The sequence below is a fragment of the Mus caroli genome, unplaced genomic scaffold (genome assembly GCF_978045245.1).
Source record: "Mus caroli unplaced genomic scaffold, Mus_caroli_1 scaffold_1, whole genome shotgun sequence".
NCBI classification, from domain to species: Eukaryota; Metazoa; Chordata; class Mammalia; order Rodentia; family Muridae; genus Mus; species Mus caroli.
Genome location: NW_028227256.1, coordinates 88,477,175 through 88,499,674, shown reverse-complemented (window position 1 = coordinate 88,499,674; position 22,500 = coordinate 88,477,175). Strand labels below are relative to the sequence as shown.

The window sequence follows — 22,500 nt, the reverse complement described above, 5'->3', positions numbered from 1 at the left end:
TTCCTATGTAAATCCAGTCCCCCAACCTGAAGGGTCAATGGATAATCTAAAATGAGTGACACAGAAACTGACTTTCCAAGATGAACTTAATTCAGAAATTGCCAGGGCATGCCGCCTATTATAACCATAGATGCATCCTGAGAGGCTGGAAGGGAGGTAACTAAAAGATTTAGAGAACATCCATTCTGCTATGGAGCAGAGAAGAGCATCCACACTGCTATGATACAAGACCGTTGGGCACAGGGGCTTGGTATAGGGCTGGTACTACAACATGTTAGCAGTGACCACTTCTCCTAGGGCCTGAGAAACAGGATGAGTGACATTCCTAGGCCATCTATCCTTCATTGGCTTCACTATCCTCTCCCACATTTCCTGTATGTCTTAGTCAGGGTTACTGTTGCTATGCAAAAACACCATGGCCAAAAGCAAGCTATATTCTCTCACTGAAGGAACTCAAGACAGGAACTTAGGCTGGGAACCTGGAGGCAGGAGCTGATGCAGAGACCATGAAGGAGTGCTGCTTACTGGCTTGCTCCCTGTGGCTTGCTCAGCCTCCTTTTTTTAAACCCAGGAACAGCAGCCCAAGAATGGCCCCACCCACATCTTATATCAATTTTCTTTAAAAAAAATGCTAAAGGCTTGCCCACAGCCCAGTCTCATGGAGGCATTTCCCAGTTGGGGTTTCCACCTCTCAGATGCCTCCTAATGTGTATAAAGTTGATAGAACGTTAGCTAGCACATCGCTCAGCGCCTCCATGATTGCCAGTGTAGTCAGCCTTCTCTGTATGCATTGTGGCTGCCTGCATTTCTTCTATGATTTGCTGTGCTGTTTTCACCTGCAGTGCTGGTCGTTTCTCATAGGTGTAGGAGTGCTCTTTATGAATAAGGACATTATTCCAGCCTCCACCATTCATTCTCACTTGATACAGAGTAGTCACCCACTTTTCCTGTCATGAATCAGATGTTCTTTCTGAACACATAAAAAATGCCACCTCTGTTCCCTCTCATGTATCTGTGTTCCATTTACATGTCTGTGGCTGTATCTAGCTTGCTCCCTTGCTACATCCTTATACTGGGCATCATGCAGCCTCCATGGTGCCCACATAGACATTAGGCTGACTGCCCATCTCCCCACACCGTGTCACTCTGCCAAGAGTTTCCTGGGCTTGTCTGGCCTGTTTCTTTTCCTTGATGAACTTCACAACCATTCTCATGAAGTCCCCACAGTTATGCCAAGAATTACTTCAGATTGTGGGGTCATGGCTTCCTAGTATTGAATTTGTACTTGAGAAACAAGTTATTTGTTTATTTATAATTTCTACCCTAGTAAATCCTTGTTTTTATTTTTCAATTAATGCATATAAATGTCTAATCTGGGACATAATATGTTTTTGTCTTTATTGTGAATAAATATGTTTCTGTATTTTCATTTTTCATGCTCACTTACTGCTAATGTACAGATGAGCCCTGGATTTCTTTCTTACATGTTATCTAGAATAACTGGATAGAATTTTCTGATACTGATTTTTTTTTCTGGGTTACTTGTGTTATCTGCAAACAAAGATAGTTTCCTTTTATTCTTCTTTTGAATTAACTGAAATTTTCTCATCTCTTTCAACGTCTGTGAGGCCCTACTGACACTGTGGGACAATCCTTGCTTTGATCTCTAGACAGGTGCCTATGCAGAGTCCTGACTTAGATCCTACTGCTATCTTCCTGTCTGAAGGAGCAGCAGCATCGGAGTGCTCCTTCCCATGCCCTAGCCTCCAAGATCTTTATAGTCTAAGCAGTAGAGAATACTGCTCAAGCTCAGGTTGTCAACTCCAGAGGAAAGGAACTTGGTTGTGTGGCCGTGGAGAGCAAGGCGATGGTAGTTACTTTACTCAGTACTGTGACCTGAGAAACAGCAAGTTTAGGGAGAATGGGTTAAACCTCACAGTTGAAAAAGGTTTACAGTCTGTGCTCAGTAGGGTGTAGGGGCATGAGGTGACTGTTCATTTCTGGATCCCTTAGGACCAGAGAGAGAGAAATTCTGATATTTACCACCTTTTTTCCCTTTTTTAATTGGGGCCCTGACCCAGGGAATTGGTGTCACTTCATTCAGGGCAAGCCTCCCATTTGTTAAGGGAGTTTCTGGAAACGCCCTCACAGATGCATCCAGGGTTGTTTCCTTAGTGTTTCTAGATCTTACCAAGTTGACAGTGAAGATTAATCTTTACACCTCTTGTTCCAAGTAGTCCAGGGCATGTTGCTTGAAGCCCTACTCATGATGGGGAAGGACCCTGGGAAGTCATGCCCTTGGTGACCTGGTCAGTCTTCTTAAGCCCTAAGAAGTTAATGCAGACCAGCCCTGCACCTGGGGCTCTCTGTGACAAGTTCACCTTACACTCAAGAGCATTGATGGCACTCTGGTGCCATCCTGATGATGCCTCATTTGTTCCAGGAGCTCCTGGCTCCTGAGCATTAGGCTTTGTGCTTCCCAAGTCTGCTTTCTCCTCTGGGCTGTGGTGTCTGCAGACAAGAATAGCTTTCTGTATATTTACAAGTTAACAGTAGAAGTTGATAATCTTCACAGACCCCTGACTGTGGTAAGACACAGGTAACTAACACTGGCTACTCTTTGCTGACTCTGGCTGTCCCAGGTTCACTGACACCTTCTGTGTGTCAGTATGTTGATGGCTAGGCCCCGCTGGCACCTAAAGGTACCATGGCCAGGAGAGTGCAGTGCTGAGCTACAGTTTGAAGATCAAAAGTTGGAGTCTGGCTGTTGATAGATGGGGTGAAGCTTAGAAGAGCTATATACTCGAGGAGGTGTACAGCCTTTCTGAGAGTACACACACACACAAATATACACAAATGCAGGCTGCTATGCTGCTTTGGGTCTCTGTCCTTAGACTGCTCCTGTTGTCTTCTTCCTGACCACCTCTGTTATTCTTGATACCCTGTGTGCCTTAATGATGCTGTTGCTCTGGCCCACGGGATATCTCCCATTCCAACCCTGGCACAGGCTCTACTGTTGGCACTCGCCTTCCTTCCCTAGACCTTCCCGATGGATGGTGCACCTGCTTGTCTTTTTAACACTTGAGTGTATGGGCTCAGACCTGTGGGGGTATGGCTCACTGCTGAGTGTGCCTAGAAGGATGAATTATTTCCAGGGTGCTGTGATGAGGTTGCCTTTGGATTTGAGCCAGTTGGTTCAGTGGAGATAGAAGTGGTTTCTCATTGAGAGCCCTGGGACATTTTAATCCCAAATGCTCCATTACAAACCATGGACAAATACCACACGCCCTGCCAGTCAGCAGGTCCATGCTCAGACTCTGTTTGTATGTTTCAGCTAAAGAGCATAATGGATGCTGCCCTGTGCTTATCTCAGAAAACCACATGAGATTCTGCCTTAAAGGCTCTCTGAACATCTTTAAATAAAGCCACATACTGAGCATTGGAAGCTTTAAGGAAATATATGTCTAAGTCCATCAAGACAGACAGGATTTACCACAGCAGACTGGTTGTGTCCTATCTCTTCCTTCTCAAATTTTTGCCGAGACTTGGATTTTACTCTGTCTTCAAGAATGTGCTTGATTTACCCTCATTTTATCTCCAGTGTTATCTTTTTTAAATCACATGAGGGTAGGCGACAAGAAAGCTGTTTGACCACATCTGGGTAGACTAATAGGCCTTGTACAATGTGGAAGGCTTGAGAACAGGCCAGCTGTGCTCCAGGACAAGCTGCCGTGGGAGCTGGTATAGTCTGCACCATCACAGCCACTCATGATCTTGAGCATGATCCACCTGTAGCTAAACTCTGTGTGCAGTGTTGGAAGAGAAGAAGGATCCATGCATTTGCTTAGCTTGGCTTGAGTCTTACAGTGGTAGTGGGGATGGAGGCAAGTGGGTTCATTCCCATAGGGCTTACACTGCTATTGTCCGTGCTGGCTGGCCTCTTCCTGGGAGCTCCCATCGACAGGGTGGCAACTCTCATTCTCTTCCTCTAGTTCTTGAGGCTAACATGTTAAATATGACATTTATCCAAACTGGGTCTGTCTGGTCCATATCGAAGAGAACTAGCAGAGGTGACAGTGGCCCCTCTCAAACTACTCTTTTTTGACTTTGGCCCTCAGGTATGTGACTATCACAGGTTCACTGACAGCTTTCTGGCCCTGCTGGTATCCAAAGAGTGAGGATGAAGCCTAAAGGTATCACGGCCAGAAGAATTCTGTGGCTGCAAGATCAGTGCATACATTCACTCTGGGAAGCATGCAGGCAGCCTTCCCCCTACATGGGAGGGGATATGTAATGTACATTTTATTGATAAATTGTCTTGTAGTATTAGAACTCACTAAAAAGCTGGCTCTGGAAGTGGGGTTCCCTTTCCCCATTTCAGACCCAAGCATGTTTTAGTCTCAGAGTATCCCTTGTTTGGGGAGAAGCTGACCCTCCCACCCCCAGTTCTGTGACAGGGAGCATAAAGTATTGTGTTGGGAACAGCCAGGAAGTAATAAACCTTTTGCAGAGGAGGCTACTGTTGTTTGTCTCCTGATATAAAAGTGCCTGCAGTGGGAACAGGAAACTGGAAGTTCAGCCATTGAGAAAGTGCAACCAGGAACTCCCACTATCTCAACCACCCCAGTTGGTTTCTGCTAGCAGGATTTGATGATACTGTCTGTTGCTGTTTGTTCTTTTATTGGACACCTCACCTGAAGGGAAGGGACACTTTGCTCCCCCAGAGATGATCTAAGTTGGAATCTCAAGCTGACTGTTTTGGTGGGGCTTTCCCAGTGCCTTAAGCCTGCTGGTTACAAGCCTCCAGTCTAATGTTACATTTCTTCTGCTTCCTCACTTGGGCCACTCTAGACTTCTCTGCTGGTGCTATACATGTAGATAGTATTTTACAGTCTGTCTCTCTGCTGTTTCTAGCTATCTGCTCCATCCTGTAAAATAAAAATAAATTATACTAAATAAATTATACTTATTAAACTCACTCATTCAAAATGATAAGTATAGCTATTGTAGAACATTCTCCAGACCATACAGATCAGGCTGCTGGATGTTACAGTCTGTCCCTAAGTGTCAAGATGGATCAGGAACCAGCTTTCATTGAAAAAATGGCTATGTTTAGATGATTATGCAAATCCCTTATATGAGTTTGTTTTTTGAGGCCCAGTAATGTGAGGAAGTTGGCCCAGGATCTGTGGGTGGTTGGGGTCTGGTTTTACGTCTAGATTTTCTGTTTGCTGAGCTAGATGCCCTGGTGAGCAACTGTAGGTGATTTACTTATTCATAATTTCATATTTGATATTACTTTCTATAATTTATTTTTATTTTACATTCATTGTTGTTTTGCCTGTATGTGTGTCTGTACGAGGGTGTCAGAAACCCTGGAACTGGAGTTACAGACAGTTGTGAGCTACCATGTGGATGCTGGGAATTGAACTGGTATCCTCTGGAAGAGCAACCAGTGCTCATAACTGCGAGCCTTCTCTCCAGCTCCTTGGTATTACTTCTGGTCAGAAAAACACCCTTGACTTATTGAATATTGTCAACTTGACAGGACCTAGAATCACCTAGGAAGCAAACATCTGACATGTCTTGGCATTCTCGATTGGGTTAATTGATGTGGGAAGATCCACCCTAAATATGAACAATACTGTTCATAGGCTGGAGTCCTGGACTGAATGAAGAAGAGAAAGTAACCTGAGTCTGAGTAGCAGCATTCCTCTCTCTCTGCTTCCTGACTGCTCCTCACCATGGTAGACTGTGTATTCATTCTTCAGCTGTCCTAGTTAGGGTGACTGTTGCTATGGTAAAACACCATGATCAAAGCAACTTGGGGAGGAAAGGATATGCTTCCACATCATTGTTCATCATCAAAGGAAGTCAGGATAGGAACTCAAGCAAGGCAGGATCCTGGAGGCAGGAGCTGATGCAGAGGCCATGGAAGGGTGCTGCTTACTGGCTTGCTACCATGGTTTGCTCAGCCTGCTTTCTTATAAAATCCAGGACTATCAACCCCGGGATGGCACCACCCACAATGGGCTGGGCCGTCTCCTATCATCATTAATTAAGAAAATGTCCTATAGGCTTGTCTGCAACTCAGCTCTTATGAAGGCAGTTTCTCAATTGAGATTCCCTCTTCTCAAATGACTTTACCTTTTGACAAGTTGACAACGAACTATCCCGTACACCAACTCTGATTCCAAGTACATACTTATTTAAGAGGCTGTTGTCCAATATTTTGTCACAATAATGGAAAAAGTAACTAACATACATCTTTGAGAAAAAAGCTTGTGTGGGGACCATCCATCATGTAAAGTCTATATGCCTCTTAAATCAGCTGGGCACATGTGGCTGTAGGACACACACACATGCAGGCTCACACATAGTACCTGAAATTCCTGCCCTAGGAATATTAGGGTCAAGAGTACCCCTCTGATCCACAGAACAGTTTTCCTACATTGCTTCAGCTTGAGTTCTGTTGAGGCTATGACAGAAAGGTTGGTGTTTGAGCAGTGCCGTGAGCAGCATTAAGATGTTAGTACCATGTGTCATGAGACTTGAGCTTGACTGTAACCTCTTCTGGTTGGCTGGTCAGTAGTCAATAGGGATAATGGGAGCTTCCTAGAGACCCAGAAGGTTCTCTGCCCTGCTGGAGCAGTGGGTGAACACTGTCCTCAGCATTTAAGGCCTGTTAGCAAAGAAGGCTTTTATCTTTGTTCACTTTTAAAAAGTCTGATTGGGTTTACACGAAAAAAATGTCTATTAAATTGAATGTCTAGTAAATTTAAAAGTTGGGGTCAATTAAATTAAGTTTGGGATAAGTATGTGGCTCAAAACTGAGCATTGGCTTAAAAGTGAACCTGGTTTAAGTTCCAATTAGAATAGTGGCCCTGCTGTTATTGTCTTTGTTTTTGTTTTGTTAGAAAATTTTGGCTATGTGTCTTATTTTTCTGTGACTATGATAAAACACCATGGCCAAGGCAGTTTATAGAAGAGTTCCTATATTTCTTTTCTTTTAAAACAGAATTTCCTGTTCCCACTGCAGGCACTTTTATACCAAGAGACACACAACAGTAGCCTCCTCTGCAAAAGGTTTATCTTCTGGTTATTCTCAACACAATATTTTGTGCTCTCTGTCACAGAATTGGGGGACTCATGATTTCGAAGGGTGAGCCCACGACCGTCATGGCAGGGAGCGTGGGAACAGGCAGGAGGCCTGGCACCCGCTCAGTATCTGCAAGGGCACATCCTGAGAACAGTCATCAGGCTGAGAAGAGCTGACTGAGAATGATGTGTGCTTTTGAAACCTCAAAGCCTGCCCCTAGTGGTACACCTCCTAATCCTTCCCAAACAGCTCCACCAACTGGGGACCAAGGATTCCAGTATGTGAGCCTATGCCAGCATATCCTCATTGGAGCCACCACACTGTGGTCATCTTATTCTAAACTGCCCTGTGGTGATATGGATTGCATCTGCGGAAGATCTCTTCTCAGCATTATCCCTCTACCTTGGCAGAGTCTTGGATATGGTAGTGAGTTACTACTTGCAGATAGCTGACTTTACCCAGTGTAAAGTCAGCTCTTCCAGAAGGCTTGTTATTATGGTCTGGATTCTACACTCAGTGGTGTCTTCTCCCTGGACAGTACAGGCCCTGCCCTTGCAGAACCAAGGAGGGAGATTCTTGTGACAGATACTATGTGTGGTCAAAGAAAGGAAAGAAGCAAAGATCCGAGTGCCTGGGTCACAGCCGGTCACTGACAGTGTTCTGTGGTAATGGGCTGAGGAACACAGATCTGGTTAGTTCTTTCTGCCCTAGCAACATGACCTCAAGATGTCATGACACACAGGACCAGCAGCATTGTTCTGGGGTGTCTTTGGGAATCTGGCCATTATTTGCAATCTGTATCTCTTAAATTTCAGATTTGCATGTCTTTGTGACTATAACAGGATACTCGCTTTCCTTCTAGTTACTAAGGGAAAATACAGAGAGACTCTTCATCAATGACCCACTCCATGCTCCTGAGTTGGGTGTCTCTGAGCAGAGCTAGTTGTATAGGACTGTTTCTTGGAATGGATGATTATAAAATAATTGCACTATTATTTGTTAAAATGTCGCCATGTTTACTTTCCAAAGGTGATTAAAACAGGTAAAAAGTTAACCTGATGCCAGTTGCCTAGTGACCCATTGAGGGTGCATTACCTGTGGACACCACCACCATACCTTTAAGAACTCTCTGACTGACCCTACTTATTCACAGATGTTATTCTGGCAGCCCTATAGTCCATGAATATGTGGACTATACAATGAGGCTTTCCTAGAATGGCTGGGAGTAGTCTCTTGGAATGAAGCTTAGTGCAAAGTGTTATAACTTGATTTTTCCATAAAGGATAGAAAAATGTTACTGTTCTGAAGTTATTATAAGTCCTGGAGCTGGGTTCAGTGGCTCAGTGCCATTGGCTGAGAGGAGCTTAGATCCTGACTTATGTTAGACTTATCTATATATTGACTGCTATCAACAAGGGTGGCCAAGTGAGGATGCAATTTTGAGACTTGGGTTTGGTCCCTTGTCCCATCCATCCAGCTAGGTTGTAACTTGCTGATAACTTCCTCTTGACTTTCAGCTGTCCTCTGTAAGACACCGTCCTCTTTAGGGGATGTGTTTCAGAAACAGACTCAAGATAAAACTGTGGAAGTACACATGCCAACCTCATATCAGACTTTCAGAGTGTTTTCACGCTCCTTGTCATTTCGTCTTCATTGTGGGGCAGTACTGCTGCCCGTGGAAGCATGGGGAAGGCAGCAAGCAAAGTGTGTGGTGCTTCTGTGAGGACAGACCAAACCAGGCAGCTGAGCTGCCCATCTTTCCTTCCTGCTGTGTCACCTCATACTCTGCTGAAGCATGCTGCCAGCTCAGGGCAGAGAGCCACTTTAGAGGCCATTTTAGTGGCTGTTTGAAATAGAAACCAGAGAGCCAGTAGTCTCTGCTGGCCTTCTCTGACCGCCCCCTGCACCCACTGTTGCTGGACACAGTGTTAAGCTTTCTGCAAGTGGCCTTTCTGTGGGGAAGGTAGCCATTGTAGGGTCTGGGCAGGCCTGGGCAGTCTTTCATTGTTCTCTCAGTCCCTTTTTCTAAGCTGTTAGAGGGAATTCCTGTACCCTCTCCAGTTAATCTGCCATACACCTGGCTGCAAATGACCTTTGCCCCATGAATCTTCTTAGTAACTGATTTTCTCAGGAGAGCTCTCGAAAGTCTACATAGACAGGGACTATGGCACAGACAGTGCCACCTGCTCAGTTTGCCCAGTAAATCTTTGTTGCACCCAATCACAGTTTTGACTGGACAGCTCTGAGGAGTCTTGAGGCTCTAACCTCTTCTGGCTTACTTCTATAGCAATAGGGAAGCCAGACTAGGAAGGCTTACTTGGCAGGTTGTGGGGATATAGCACAGGTGAGAACAGAGCTATAATCTCTGTCCTAGGGGCTGGGGCTAGGTTAGGTCAGCCCCAGGGTGTCTGTGTAGGTATGGTAGCCTGAGAATTTGCCTGGGTCTTCCAAGATAGCCCCACAGGACAGGGACCAGCACCTCTTGTATTATGCCCATGGTATGAATAAGTTGGTGGCCCTGTTTATTTTGCTCATGTTTATGTTTTATTGAAAGTAATCTGAGTGGCTCAATGCCTGGGCCACACAGGTTTGACTGTTGGGGTGGAAACAATTATACAATTGCTGTCACTTTTCCATCACATTCTTGATATAATATGACTTGAATTTCCCATGCTGAGTAAGTGGCATATTGTGATTCTGATTGGAACAAACTCAGAGCAGTTTACAGTCCCACCCCCTCAGTCTACCCAGTGCTGTAGTTGACTGTGGAAGCTGGTGATAGACAGTCTTGGGAAGAAATCCAACCAGGGAGCTGTAAGGCCTGTGGTTAGAGGAGAGTACAAGAAGGCCTTCTGTGTGCAGCTTGGGCACTTCTAGAAGCATGAACCTTGAAATGTGTGTGTCAGGATTAGCTGTGGCTGCACTAGCCTCCTGGCAGCACTATATGTAGTTCGTGAAGGTTGGCTTAAGCTCCTCTTTTGAGTGATCATCCAGCATCAAGAGATTGAACATATCTCTGGGTCCATCTGTTTGTCTTCCATAAAGTCTTGCTGGAGATGACATGAGGCAGCATATGAAGTGCACACACTCCATGTGTGAAGTGGAGCCATCTTGACACATGTTTACTGAAACCACACCTGTGTACATTCATATGCGCACATACTTGGACCTCACACAGCTAGTTCATATATTCAAGCATATGCTGAAGGATTAGCTGTTTTCCCATGTGGGCATCATCAAAACTGCTCAGGAGCCGGTCCACCTAAGGTAAAACCTTTATTAGACTGCCTCTTTGCTTTAGTTTCCTCTTTTAAACTGTTCTTTCTTAGTCAGGGATCTCTAAAGGAACAGAACTGATGTGGTGGAGAGATATATTTTACACACACACACACACACACACACACACTAAAGGAGGTTTAGTAGACTGGCTTACAGGCTTTGGTCTGGTAGTCTCATGAGGGAGAGGCTAAGAATACAGTAATTGCTCAATCTCTGAGGATAGATGTCTCAGTAAGCCCAGTCTGGCACAGAAGTTCTGATCTTCAATCTATGTTGGAATCCCAAAGAAGTAAGCTATAAATACTAGCCAAGGAATGAATGTATCAGAAACAAGGCAGATGAATTTGCCATTGAGAGTGAAGGCAAGCAAACAAAAGCAAACTTTTCTTTCTTCTGTCTCCTTTGTCTGTGCTGCCACCCTAAGGTGTGGCCCAGATTTAGGGTGGCTCTTTCTGCTTCAAATAATCTGATTAAGAAATCCCTCACAAATCCAGGCATGTTGGTGCACACCTTTAACCCTGCACTCAGCAGGCAGAGGCATCTCTGTGTTTTAGGCCAGCCAAGCCTACACACCCTGTCTCAAAAAAAGAAGAAAAAGAGAAAAGAAAATGCCTCACAGGAGGTCCCAGCAGCCTGGGGTTGCAGTAGCTTCCAGATAGAGTCAGTTGGCAAGCAAGGTTAGCAATTTAGCATCACAAGTTCCTTCTAAGGCTGTAGAATTCAGGTCTAAGTGAAAAGCATGCCAAAGGTCCCAAGCCTCAGTTGGTTTCCTGCCATGGCTGTATTCTGTGCTGTGACCTACACAGTCTTGAGTAGCTGGATGTTCAGTTCTAGACTGTCTCCATACTTAATCATTGATACTTACGCTGAGTGAGGACACGCTGTGCTATATTTTTTTCCATAGAAAGTTCTACAGGCTACCTGGTTGCCAATTCCTTGATCACTGCTCCTTGCCACTCTTCATTCCATGAGGGAGCAACATCAAAAAATACCCATGCCCAAAGGATAGCCATCTGCTAGTTTAGTGAAGGTTGGAAACAGCTCTTGGATCAGAGGAAGAGGAGCCAATGGCCTTGCTGAAGTGAGAGGCCCTGCGAGGTTACATGCTTGAGCTGGAGGCAAGCTTCTTGTTTACCAGAACAGTGCAGTGACAGGGATATGACCAGTAGGGTAAGCACTTTTCCCATTCGTTTGACCATCTCTACGAATCCTTACTTTCTTTGTGCCTCAGCCTCTGTATGGGCAGCTCATTACATTCTTAATTTATGACAATGTTCATATGCATCGTAAATCCTGCAGTCCTTCTTCTTCTTTACCTTCTGTATTTAACTGTTTCTTACAAGGACTTTATACTTTCATGCCGTTAGATGCGCCATATTTTGAAACATAAGCTCTAATGTCTACATAAAGATACATAGACTTTAGGTGTGCTGTAACATGTATTTCCATGGCTGTGGGTGGGTGGTACATGTCCTGGAGTGTCTCCAACATTCCTCCCCTGACCCCTTTGTCCCCTCACCAGTCTCTTTGTCATTTTTCAGTGGTTTTATTCTGCTCTAGAGCTTACCCGATGCCCTGTTGAATTTGCTTGTTTGACTCAACCCTGTGCTTTTTGCCCATTGGTACTAATTCTGCTTTGAGGTGGGCAGCATTACTCCAGGTGAATGTACATCTGCGGCACACATAGTGTCTCTCTATTCACTCTGAGAATCTTGGGCTTGACTCTGGACCTGCCTTGTATGTTGCAAGCACACTCTTAATGTGGACTCTGGTGGAGGAATCCCTGAGGTCTTCCATGTCCAAGGAAATGCCTAGCAGCTGAACTAGCTGGCTTCACCATTTCTGTTCTGTGGGGCACACTCAAAGAGCATTTACAGCCTGCAAAGTCACCTACTCTTCCTGAGTGCTCTGCAGAGATCCAAGGCTATTTTGTGAATCTTATCCTTAAAGGAGCAGAGGAACTTTAGGCCGTGGCACCCTGTCTTCCTCTGTAGCACCTTAGATGAATGGGCAGGTAGACAGGTAGCACCCCGGGAACGGTGGGCTGGTTCCTGGGTGTCTGTGGGTCTCCAGGCTCTGACCTCTGTCCTCCTCTGCCTGCAGCAGCAGCAGGAGATGCTGGCCATGAAGCACCAGCAGGAGCTGCTGGAGCACCAGCGGAAACTGGAGCGGCACCGGCAAGAGCAGGAGCTGGAGAAGCAGCACCGTGAGCAGAAGCTGCAGCAGCTCAAGAACAAGGAGAAGGGCAAAGAGAGTGAGTGCTGGTGGGCAGGCACAGTGAGCACTCAGGGCTGGCCCCACTGCCTCTGGTGCCTGTGCTGCTTCCCAGGCAGCTCTGGAGGGGCTTGTCACCCCACACAGGAGTCATCAGTGTCTTCAGGGTGATTGTTTCAGGTCACTTTAATTGGGCCTGGAGACCAACCAGTGGCCCTGTTTCTAACCATCCAGGTGTCAAGAAAGACTCAGTATCAGCCCGAGTGCAGGGGCATTCTGGGGCTCCCACGTTGACTCAGCCATCTTTAGACTGTTTGGCAGTACTCTTCAGTGATGCACAGAAGAGTAAAGCCGTAAAGCACATCACCTTCCGACTCTGAGGACATTGCTATGTCCCACACACACCCCTTTGGAAAGGTTTCCTGAGTACCCCAAAGTGGATGTTGGCCAATAGGTGGACATGCAGCTGAGGTCACAGTCTGTGTGTTGCCAGTCCTGCTTTGAGGCCCATTCCTTCATTGAAGTGGCTGACCTCCCTGAGAAGAGCCCAATTTAACCCTAGCAAAGAGGCCACAGGTAGCTCATTATTACTGAAATCTACCATGCAGATTGTATTAGTTACTTTCCTGTTGCTGTGACAGAAATACTATGACCAAAAGCAACTGAAGGAAAAGTGAATTCATTTGGTTTATAGTTCCATAGGGGCTGAGTCTATTATGGTAGAGAAGACAACAGAAGCAAGAAGCAGGCTGATCACATTTCATGAGAGAAGACAGAGACAGAGAGAGACAGAGAGACAGACAGACACACACCCCATGACATAATTCCTCTAGCAAGGCTGCACCTCCTAAAAGTTCCTAACTTTGATTTATATCACACCAACTGGGACTTATCATTCAAGTACAGGAGTCTAGGGGGGACATTTCTCAATCAAAGCATCACATGGCCAGACCCCCCCAAATCTTTTATCTGCAAACACTGAAAATGGCTAGCCATTTTAACAAATTATTGTAGCAAATTTTTGTATGAATTTTAATCTCCATCTGTACTACAGAACATGATGCGTATGCTTAAAACATTCTTGTAAAGTCTGTTATTTGACGTTGTTTGAAAATCGTTTTGGCATGTGATATACAAAGATGCAGACAGATAGGTCTATGACAACAAAGATTGAAAGGGAAGCTGGCACCTAGGGACCAGCTAGCAAAGAGTCCAAGCAGTTGGACGGCAGGGCCTCAGAGCCTCCATGGCTTTACACTTCCCAGGGCTGCGGCTGTCAGTTATCTCAGTCCCAGCTCTGTAGTGGATGGAGATCTCTCTAGCATCTAGTTCCCTGACTGCCATTGAGGTGTGATGTGAGTCTCTATGACTAGCCTGGCAGAGCTCCCCTTCCAGGGAGTGTTCAGTCAGGCCTTTGCCTGTGCTTCAGATAAGAGCTTCTTTGGCCTTGGTATGAAGCCGTTCCTTGTGTGTTATGGAACAGTCCTTGTTGTGAGTTGTGTGCATTACCAGCCCTTTTCTCCCTTCGAGGGGTGACTTTTTTATCATAATGCTGTTTGTTAGTCTCTCAGTTTTCTCCGTGTACTTTTGGGTTGTGTTTTTAAAAATACACATTTCTCCCAAACCATTTTGCCCTTGAGTAGTTTCCTACTTGTGTGGATGTCCATTCTGCTGGAAGTGGTGTGTGTATTGCATAGTTTAGGGTGTGCATCTGACCCCTCAGATCTCTTGAGAACCAGTGTCTGCACCCATGTGCTTCCATGCTCTCTGTTGGTGATGTCAGCCTTTGCTGTCATTGCATCAGTACTTAAGCTTCAGTTACCACAAACTAGAAGTGAGCCTGGGCCCAGCAGTGCTAGTCTTCCCTACTCTTGGGACGTTGAAAGTCTTAAACTTGATCCAGACATGTCCTGAGTTTACCTGATCCTTAGACTGACTCTGCGTATCTAGTTGGTGAGATGTGATATTTTACAGCCTTGATTATTCCTAACACCTCACTATTCTTTGGGCCTTTCTAATTTTTTCTTACCAAAATGTTAGAGTTGTTTGCTCAGAAGACTTGCATGTATTTTACCAGGCATATTTCAAGCCATCTGATTGGTTAACATTATTGTGCATAGCTTGGTTTTGCAATTTTGAAAAAGCAATTAGCAACCTGCTGACTCTTTACTCTGTGCCCAGCAACCATGCGAAACTCATGTTCTAATTACCAGCAAGGTGGGTCAGGTTTTCAGCCTATAGAGGCACATCCTCCATAAACACTGGCAGGTTGTCTCCTCCTTCCCAACCAGAATGCCCTCATGTCTCTCCCATCTTTACCTGACTGACCTAACTAGGATTCCACTAGAATGATGAGTTAAAATGGCAGTCTTGACTCCCTTCTGCTGTTGGAGGCAGGCACATTTTTCCAGAAGACTTTACTCACTGTCCTGTTTATCAAGTTACCCTCCTTTGCTAGTGCTGTGAGTTTGAATATGCATAGATATTGATTTTCCTCAGATATTTCAGCATCTTTGGGAGGTGGGCATAGGATTATTGTTTATCTGACATATTTAGTGAATGTGGCAAATAGATCTATTGGAATAGAAATTTTATCTGACATTTATAAATAGCCCTCCTCACCTTGAGCATAAAGCATTATCTTTTTCTATGTGTTGCATGCTGGGTTAGCTTGTATTTTGTATGTCTGCAACTCTATTTGTGAGAATTTGTCTTAGTTAGGGTTTCTGTTGCTGCAATGGAACACCAAGACCAAAAAGCAAGTTGGAGAGGAAAGGATTTATTTAGCTTACACTTACACATTGCAGTTCGCTATTGAAGGAAGTCAGGATAGGAACTCAAAACAGGACAGGATCCTTGAAGCAGAAGCTGATGCAGAGGCCATGGACAGGCACTGTTTACTGGCTTGCTTCCCATGACTTGCTCAGCCTGCTCTCTTACAGAACCAAGACCTCCAGCCCAGAGATGGCACCACCCCCAATGGCCTCTTGCCTTACAGCTGGATCTCATAGAGGCATTTCCTCACCTGAAGACGCCTTCCTTTCTAATGATTCTAGCTGTGTCAAGTTGATACACAAAACACGCAGTACAGATATTGGCCAGCATTTTCCTTCTTGTAATGCCTTGCATTACAAGTTTGGTGTTTCAACAGTGTTGGCCTGAGGCTGAGCTCTCTTTGGTCTGTATGAACTGTGGTGCTTTCCCATTTCACATCCTCGGTGTTGGATGTTAGCACCTTCTCTGTTGATGGGTGTTTGATTTCTTTACATTTCTTCTTTAGTCTCTCCACTCTCCTAATGCTCCTACTTTTCAATACAGTTCCTCATGGTGTTGTGACCCCCAACCATAAAATTATTCTTGTTGCTACTTCATAGCTGTACTTTTGCTACTGTTATGAATCATAAATATCCGTGTCTTCTGATGGTCTTAGGTGACCCCTGTGAAAAGGTTGTTCAGCCCTCAAATGGGTCACTACTCACAGGTTAAGAATTGCTGATCCACGAAAGATGGCCTAGTCGGCCATCAATGGAAAGAGAGGCCCATTGGACTTGCAAACTTTATATGCCCCAATATAGGGGAATGCCAGGGCCAAAAGAATGGGAATGGGTGGGTAGGGAAGTGGGGGGCGCTATGGGGGACTTTTGGGATAGCATTGGAAATGTAATTGAGGAAAATATGTAATAAAAATATTAAAAATCAAAAAAAAATAAGTGTATCATAATAGAAACAAAATACATGCTTTGCCTCTCAATCCCCAGTGCTGAGATCATGAGCACACATGAGTTATGTGGTGCCAGGGGTGAACCAAGGCTTCTGTGACTGATGGACCAACACACTATCAACTCTACATCTCGAGCACCAGAAAGGGTGTTTTATTGGTGGAAACTCTACTTTCCTTCTGTAATTGTTTGAGATTATATATAATGAAAGAACTCCACCTAAAGACTATAAAACTACACAAGATTTTTCTACTACTTTTATTGTTAATTTTTCATCTTTGCATTGGAGACTTATCTGACATTTGCATTGTAACTAATAGATTTAATAAATCATGCAAGGAACTTCACGACTAACAGACGTCCACGCCTGCTGTACAGGGACAGTAGTGAAATCTTTGTGGCTGTGTCCAATAATGAGTAGCTTTTGTTTCAGATAGGTGGCAAGGAGAGGTGAGTTGTTCTGGGGGGGGGGGGGCAACTTGGTTTTAAAAGGCTGAAGAAGGGATGAGAGAGATGATTAAAAGTTTGAGGCCAGCCTGGGCTATCTAGGGAAAGTCTATAAATAAATAAATAAATAAATAAATAAATAAATAAATAAAACTAAAATGTAAAAAAAAAAAAGAATTGCTGATCCAGAGACTTACCAGTTATGTCAGTCTGCTTAGAATTCTTGCTTTTAGCTTTATGGACAGTCTCTTCAGTGTTTTTCTACTTTGTTCATTTCTATTAACTGTATTCTCCCCTTGTCTTCTGTTTTCTTTGGGTTTCTGACTCCTTCTCATTCTGTGAGTTACACATCTCTTAATCATTGGTTCCAGCCTTCTCTTCTGACATCTGAATGTAAAGCTATAAATTTTTCTCTAAGGACAACATTATCTATATTCAATAAGTTTTGACACATAATCAAACTTTGTCTTTTTATTGATTTTTTTTTCATATTGATATGTTTGTCCTTATGAGGGTCACCGTTCTTTACAAACCCCAATTATCGACCTCTTGTCTTTCCGTTTTCTTGCTCTAGACTTTAATGATGGCTTTTCCTTTCCTGCCAGCTTGGTAACTGTTGTTCTGCCACTCCTCTCCTGATCACAGCTGTGGTTAGCACGGCCTGCTTGACTCCATCACATCTACTCAGGTTCACAGAGCGAGCATCCTCTGATTCGGTTAGGACTCAAAATCTCCTTTTCAGGTGCGACTCTTATCCACGAGGTTGAGGTTTCATCTGTTGCGATTTTCCTTCTATTTCTTTCACGGAATCTAGTGATGATGAATTTTTGTCTCTGATTGTTGAAGGTTAATTTTACTGAGTGTAGATTTATTAGGTTAATATTTATTTTCTCTTGGTGCTCTAAAGATCTTATTTCCTTCAAAAATTACCATCATTCCTATTGTTCCTTTTTGAGAGATAATCTCTTATCTGGCTACTATTAAGAGTCTCTCCTCTGATATTTTCTAGTTCCATCCATTTGCCGGCAAAACTCAGGATGTCCTCATTCTTAATAACTCAGTAGTACTCCATTGTGTAAATGAACCACATTTTCTGTATCCATTCTTCTATCATGGGACATCTGGGTTGTTTCCAGCTTCTGGCTATCACAAATAAGGCCGCTGTGAACATAGTGGAACATGTGCCCCTGTGGCATGGTGGAGCATCTTTTGGGTATATTCTCAAGAGTGACATTGCTGGGTCTTCAGGTAGATCTATCTCCAACTTTCTGAGGAACCTTCAGATTGATTTCCAGAGTGGTTGTACCAGTTTGCAGTCCCACCAGCAATGGATGAGTGTTCCTCTTTCTCTGCATCCTCTCCAACATGTGTTGTCACCTGAGCTTTTGATCTTAACCATTCTGATTGGTGTAAGATGGAATCTCAGAGTCATTTTGATTTGCATTTCTCTGATCACTAAGGACTTGAACATTTCTTTAGGTGCTTCTCAGCCATTCAAGATTCCTCTGTTGTGAATTCTTGGTTTAGTTCTATACCCCATTTTTTGATTGGGTGTTTGGTTTTTTTGGTGGTTAGCTTCTTGAGTTCTTTTATACTTTGGATATTAGTCCTCTATCAGCTGTGGGGTTAGTGAAGATTTCTTTTCCCAATCTGTAGGTTGTTGACTTGTCTTACTATACCCTTTGCCTTACAGCTTTCCAGTTTCAGGAGGTTCCATTTATCAATCCCTGATCTTCAAGTGTGCACAATTAGAGTTCTATTTAGGAAATTTCCCCCTGTGCCAATGAGTTCAAGGCTCCTTCCCACTTTCTCTTCTATTAGAGTCAGTGTATCTGGTTTTATGTTGAGGTCTTGATCTACTTGGACTTGAGCTTTGTGCAAGGTGACAAATATAGGTCTATTTTCATTTTTCTACATACATACAGCCAGTTAAATCAGCACCATTTATTGAAGATGCTTTCTTCCATTGTATATTTGAAATATTTTTCAGCTATGAGTTTAACTGCAGTTTCCTTTGTTTTCCTTGGTAGTCTTAGTCTTGTCTGTGTGGTTTAATACTTTTACAAAATTTTAGAATTGATTATTTTCACCTTTTATCTTAAAAAAAAAAAACAAAAAACCCACTACCTTTTATTCCTAATACAGTGTACTTGAGACTCTAATTCCACATGTTAGGGCCATTTTCTACAACCCCTACATTTTCCCCAATTGCTTCCTTGTGGTAATTTCTTCTTTTCAGATGTCCACTATACTAATTTAATATTTTCCTGTGAAGTAAACTACTGTTAAATTCATCTACTGGATTTTTCATTTGCTAGATAACCATTTTCACATTGTTACTCAGATATTTATAATTTCCATGGGATTTCTGCCATCCATAGTTAGTTCTTTTAGAATGGCCCCTCTGGCTGGGTCTCTCCCAGCTGCTTGCTTCTCTCTTCCCTCTGTCACCCCTTCCCATTATCAGGGTACCTTGGCCTGGTGCTGGTCTCTAAATGGAAGGCTGAGATGTGGTTCACTGGCCTAGAGACAGGGTTTCCTGTTTGCTTTGTGATGTCACCCAGATGCATTAAAACATTTCAGTTGTCTTAAGTGAAGGGTTCTGAGCTGATCAGAGGTGAGTGCCAGGCCTCCTTATGAGGATGGTGCCCTCTATGGGCCTGCCTCTGAGCCCCTGAGGCTTCCTCCTCACTGCACTCCAGAGTTTGCTGCCCTGGTCCCCTGTGTTACTTGTTCTCTGATCATCAGGTACCTACAAGGAAACCATCAACCATGGTGGCTCATTCTCTGTCCCTTTCTGTCCAGCTTAATTAACCCTTTGTTCCAGGTCCCCCAGTGTTCCTGAGCTGCCAGTAGAGGCCTTAGAAACCTGCAGGTCTCCTGACCACTCCTAGCAGGTTTAACCAAGCTAACCTGCTTGAATCCCTGGTCATTATAGTCTGGAGCCCTCAACTCTCTGGACTTTTTTCCTCTTTGTTCTATTTGTGGTCTGCATCTTGTCCGCATGGAAAGAATTTGTTGGGGTTAGAGGTTTGCCTTTGTAACAAGCTTTAGGTTTGCACAATTGACATCTCACCTTTAATGAATCCTCATTAGAAGTATTTACAAATGGGACTTTTCTAAAACAAAGTCCTTATGGTTTTAAAAGAAATTAAATGACTGTCAAGTAAATTTGTTCTCAAGCTTAAGTGTAAAGATTATTATGCCAAATTACTTCTAAATGTAAATAGGGAAGTCATCTAATAATACCAATATAATTTTGTATGTTTTAAAAATTGTTTCAAAACATATTTTAAGTTTATTACTAATTTGGTCTCTTGTCAGTTTATTTCTCTATCTCATGATTTTCAAATACTAAGAAATTGCTTTCATTTACAAAATTAACAGAGTTATCAGTAATGTGATGTTTCACTCTTGAAATATGAACATATTTAATTTTTTTCACCTTAACTGGTAGAATTTCAAGATAGTTTCCTTGCCAGTATTTGGAAGGATATGCTAAGCCTGAATGATGTACACAGGCACTGTCACACCTCACTCAGCAGTGGCCTTACGGAGCAAATTCCCAAAAGGCACTGAAGGCTTTTCCAAGGTAAAGTTGCAGACCTGTTGGGAACAACATATAGGCAGGAGGATGTGTGCAGATTCAGCCTCTGTAATTGACTGCTCAGACATGTATCACTCTCAGGCCAGCCGATCTGGCGAATTGACCAGCAGGGAACCTGAGGTCAGCAATCTCCTCCGTAGCAGCTCTCAAGTGCAGCCAGCACTGAGATCTAGACCAGTGTACTGCAGTTCGTGGCTTCCCTTACATTCATGATGGGCTGCCTTCCTCCAGGAAGCAATCTCCCTGTCCTCACAGGAGTATGTGAGGAATTTGACCATGTACATGAAGGGTAGCGCTGCCCTATAGAGCACATTCACAGAGCCCAATCCACTGGTACAGTGCTCAGCCCTGGACTAGCCACTCCCTTCCTCATTCGTGGCTCACATGTGCCTCAGTGTGTAGCCTATATACTTGGCTTTGGTTTTGTTTGTTTGTTGAATATGGGAAATAGTGGCTGTTTATCAAAAGATTACAGTTCAGATTTTTAAACATCAGCCAGTCAGTCTGTGCCACAACCAGCCAACAAATAACAATTTTTCTCATTGCTGAAAAGCAGCTCAGTCTGAATTACTTTCTCAGAGTTTACAAAAATGATCCAATAAAAATATTATTTCAAGGCTTGCAGAATATGACTTCAGAAAACATCTCAGGTCTGTTTATGGGTCAGAAATGATCTCTGTGCTATGTGCTAAGCCCCGCCCCATGTTGACCCTGTGCTGGAATGTTCCCAGCTGCACTCCAGCCCTATTACAGGCAGCAGCCGTGGTTTTCACTTTGTGGATTTGGGTGGTCAGGTTTTATTATTAATAATAAACTGCTCAGTTGAGTCTTTGGCAAGCTTGCTCAAGCTTCGAAGCCCTAAGAATGGAGTCCTGTGGGGAGAAGGCAGCTACGCAGACCAACACTGGGAGATGCTCTTATGTCGGGGCCGGGCAGCTCAGCCATGAAGGGGAGTCTTGTTTGTGCCAGCAGATGCAAATGTCAGGAGGCATCTTCAGTTTCCAAACATTTGCAAACTCAGTGCAAAGTGTTCGTGATTTCATTTCTTAAGGTTTTGTGTAACTGACTTTATTTAGTATTTAATGAGTTTTGTATACATCTATAAACATTTACAGTTTAAAACATTAATTCCTAATCATGCTGCAGTTTTACTTAATGATAACAAGTCATAAGTTCACCCCACCAACAGTGAGTTCTTAAGAGTACATGGCACTTTCCCTCACAGGTAACAGCAGCGTTACCTTTATCAACCATGTTCCCATTTGGACACACTTGGGAGCATTGAGGTCTGAGAACAGGAGGTCTGTCCTGGCAGAGTCAGATAGCACGGCTCCATGTCATGCCTCTGGCTACAAGCACAGCTCTGGTGGCTGGTGGCCTCACTTGGGGGAAAACTCTTGAGCCACTTTGAAAATGACGCCAGGCTGGGTGATACTCAGTGGCAGAGCATTAAAGAACCTAACAGCTTCATCTTTGTAAAGGTAAAAATGCTAATTTTATTTTCAGTATGTTTAGCAGTGATGTCTAGTTGCTTTGTGTTGGTAGGCTTGGGTTTCACTTTTCAAGTAGCTCTTCTGTTCCCACCACACCACAGGGTATTTCCTTTATTGTTGATTATAAAGGCACCTGGTGTGTTTGCAAGCTTTACCCTTTTCTTGGTTTGCATTGCTTGTGTTTCTGTTCAGTGTTAGCCTGTTGCTCTCAGGAGTATCTAGTAGTGTCACATGGAGAGCAAACAGTTCCATGAATACACGATCCCTCCAAGTCCATGCATTGGCAGACGGTGGGAGAGTAGTACTGGAGGGTGGTGGTTTGCTGCCTAGGGTCTATAGATCCTCCACCCTCCACGCCTTCAGATCAGTGGGGCAGCTTGGACACTTGGGCTGCCGTGCAGGACCAGAGGACTGTAACCAGCAGTAACTCTGCTTCGGCCATGTGTTGAAGGTGAAAGGGGGTGCCCATGTGCCAAGATGGCTTTAGAGCCTGCAGAGAAAACAGTACTAAGGAACCCAGGGCCAGAGCAGAAGGCTAGCTGAAAGGATTGTCTGCTTGATTGTCTGATTGTCTATCTTGGGGACTGAACCTAATGGGTTTGCTAATACTCACCAAGAGTCTCTGTTCCTCACTCCCAATTA

The 22,500-nt window shown here is 44.0% G+C and overlaps 1 protein-coding gene across 9 annotated transcripts in view; it reads left to right on the top strand.

Annotated features, from left to right (window-relative positions):
• Hdac4 (histone deacetylase 4) overlaps window positions 1–22,500 on the top strand; it is a 242,546-nt gene that overhangs the window by 146,305 nt on the left and 73,741 nt on the right. For 8 of the 9 annotated variants that reach the window (XM_029480595.2, XM_029480630.2, XM_029480609.2 and 5 more), the window contains one exon: window positions 12,482–12,632. In XM_029480595.2, coding sequence (XP_029336455.1) covers window positions 12,482–12,632 — 151 coding nt within the window. The remainder of the gene's footprint in view (window positions 1–12,481; window positions 12,633–22,500) is intronic. The other variant, XM_029480601.2, reaches the window with a different exon arrangement.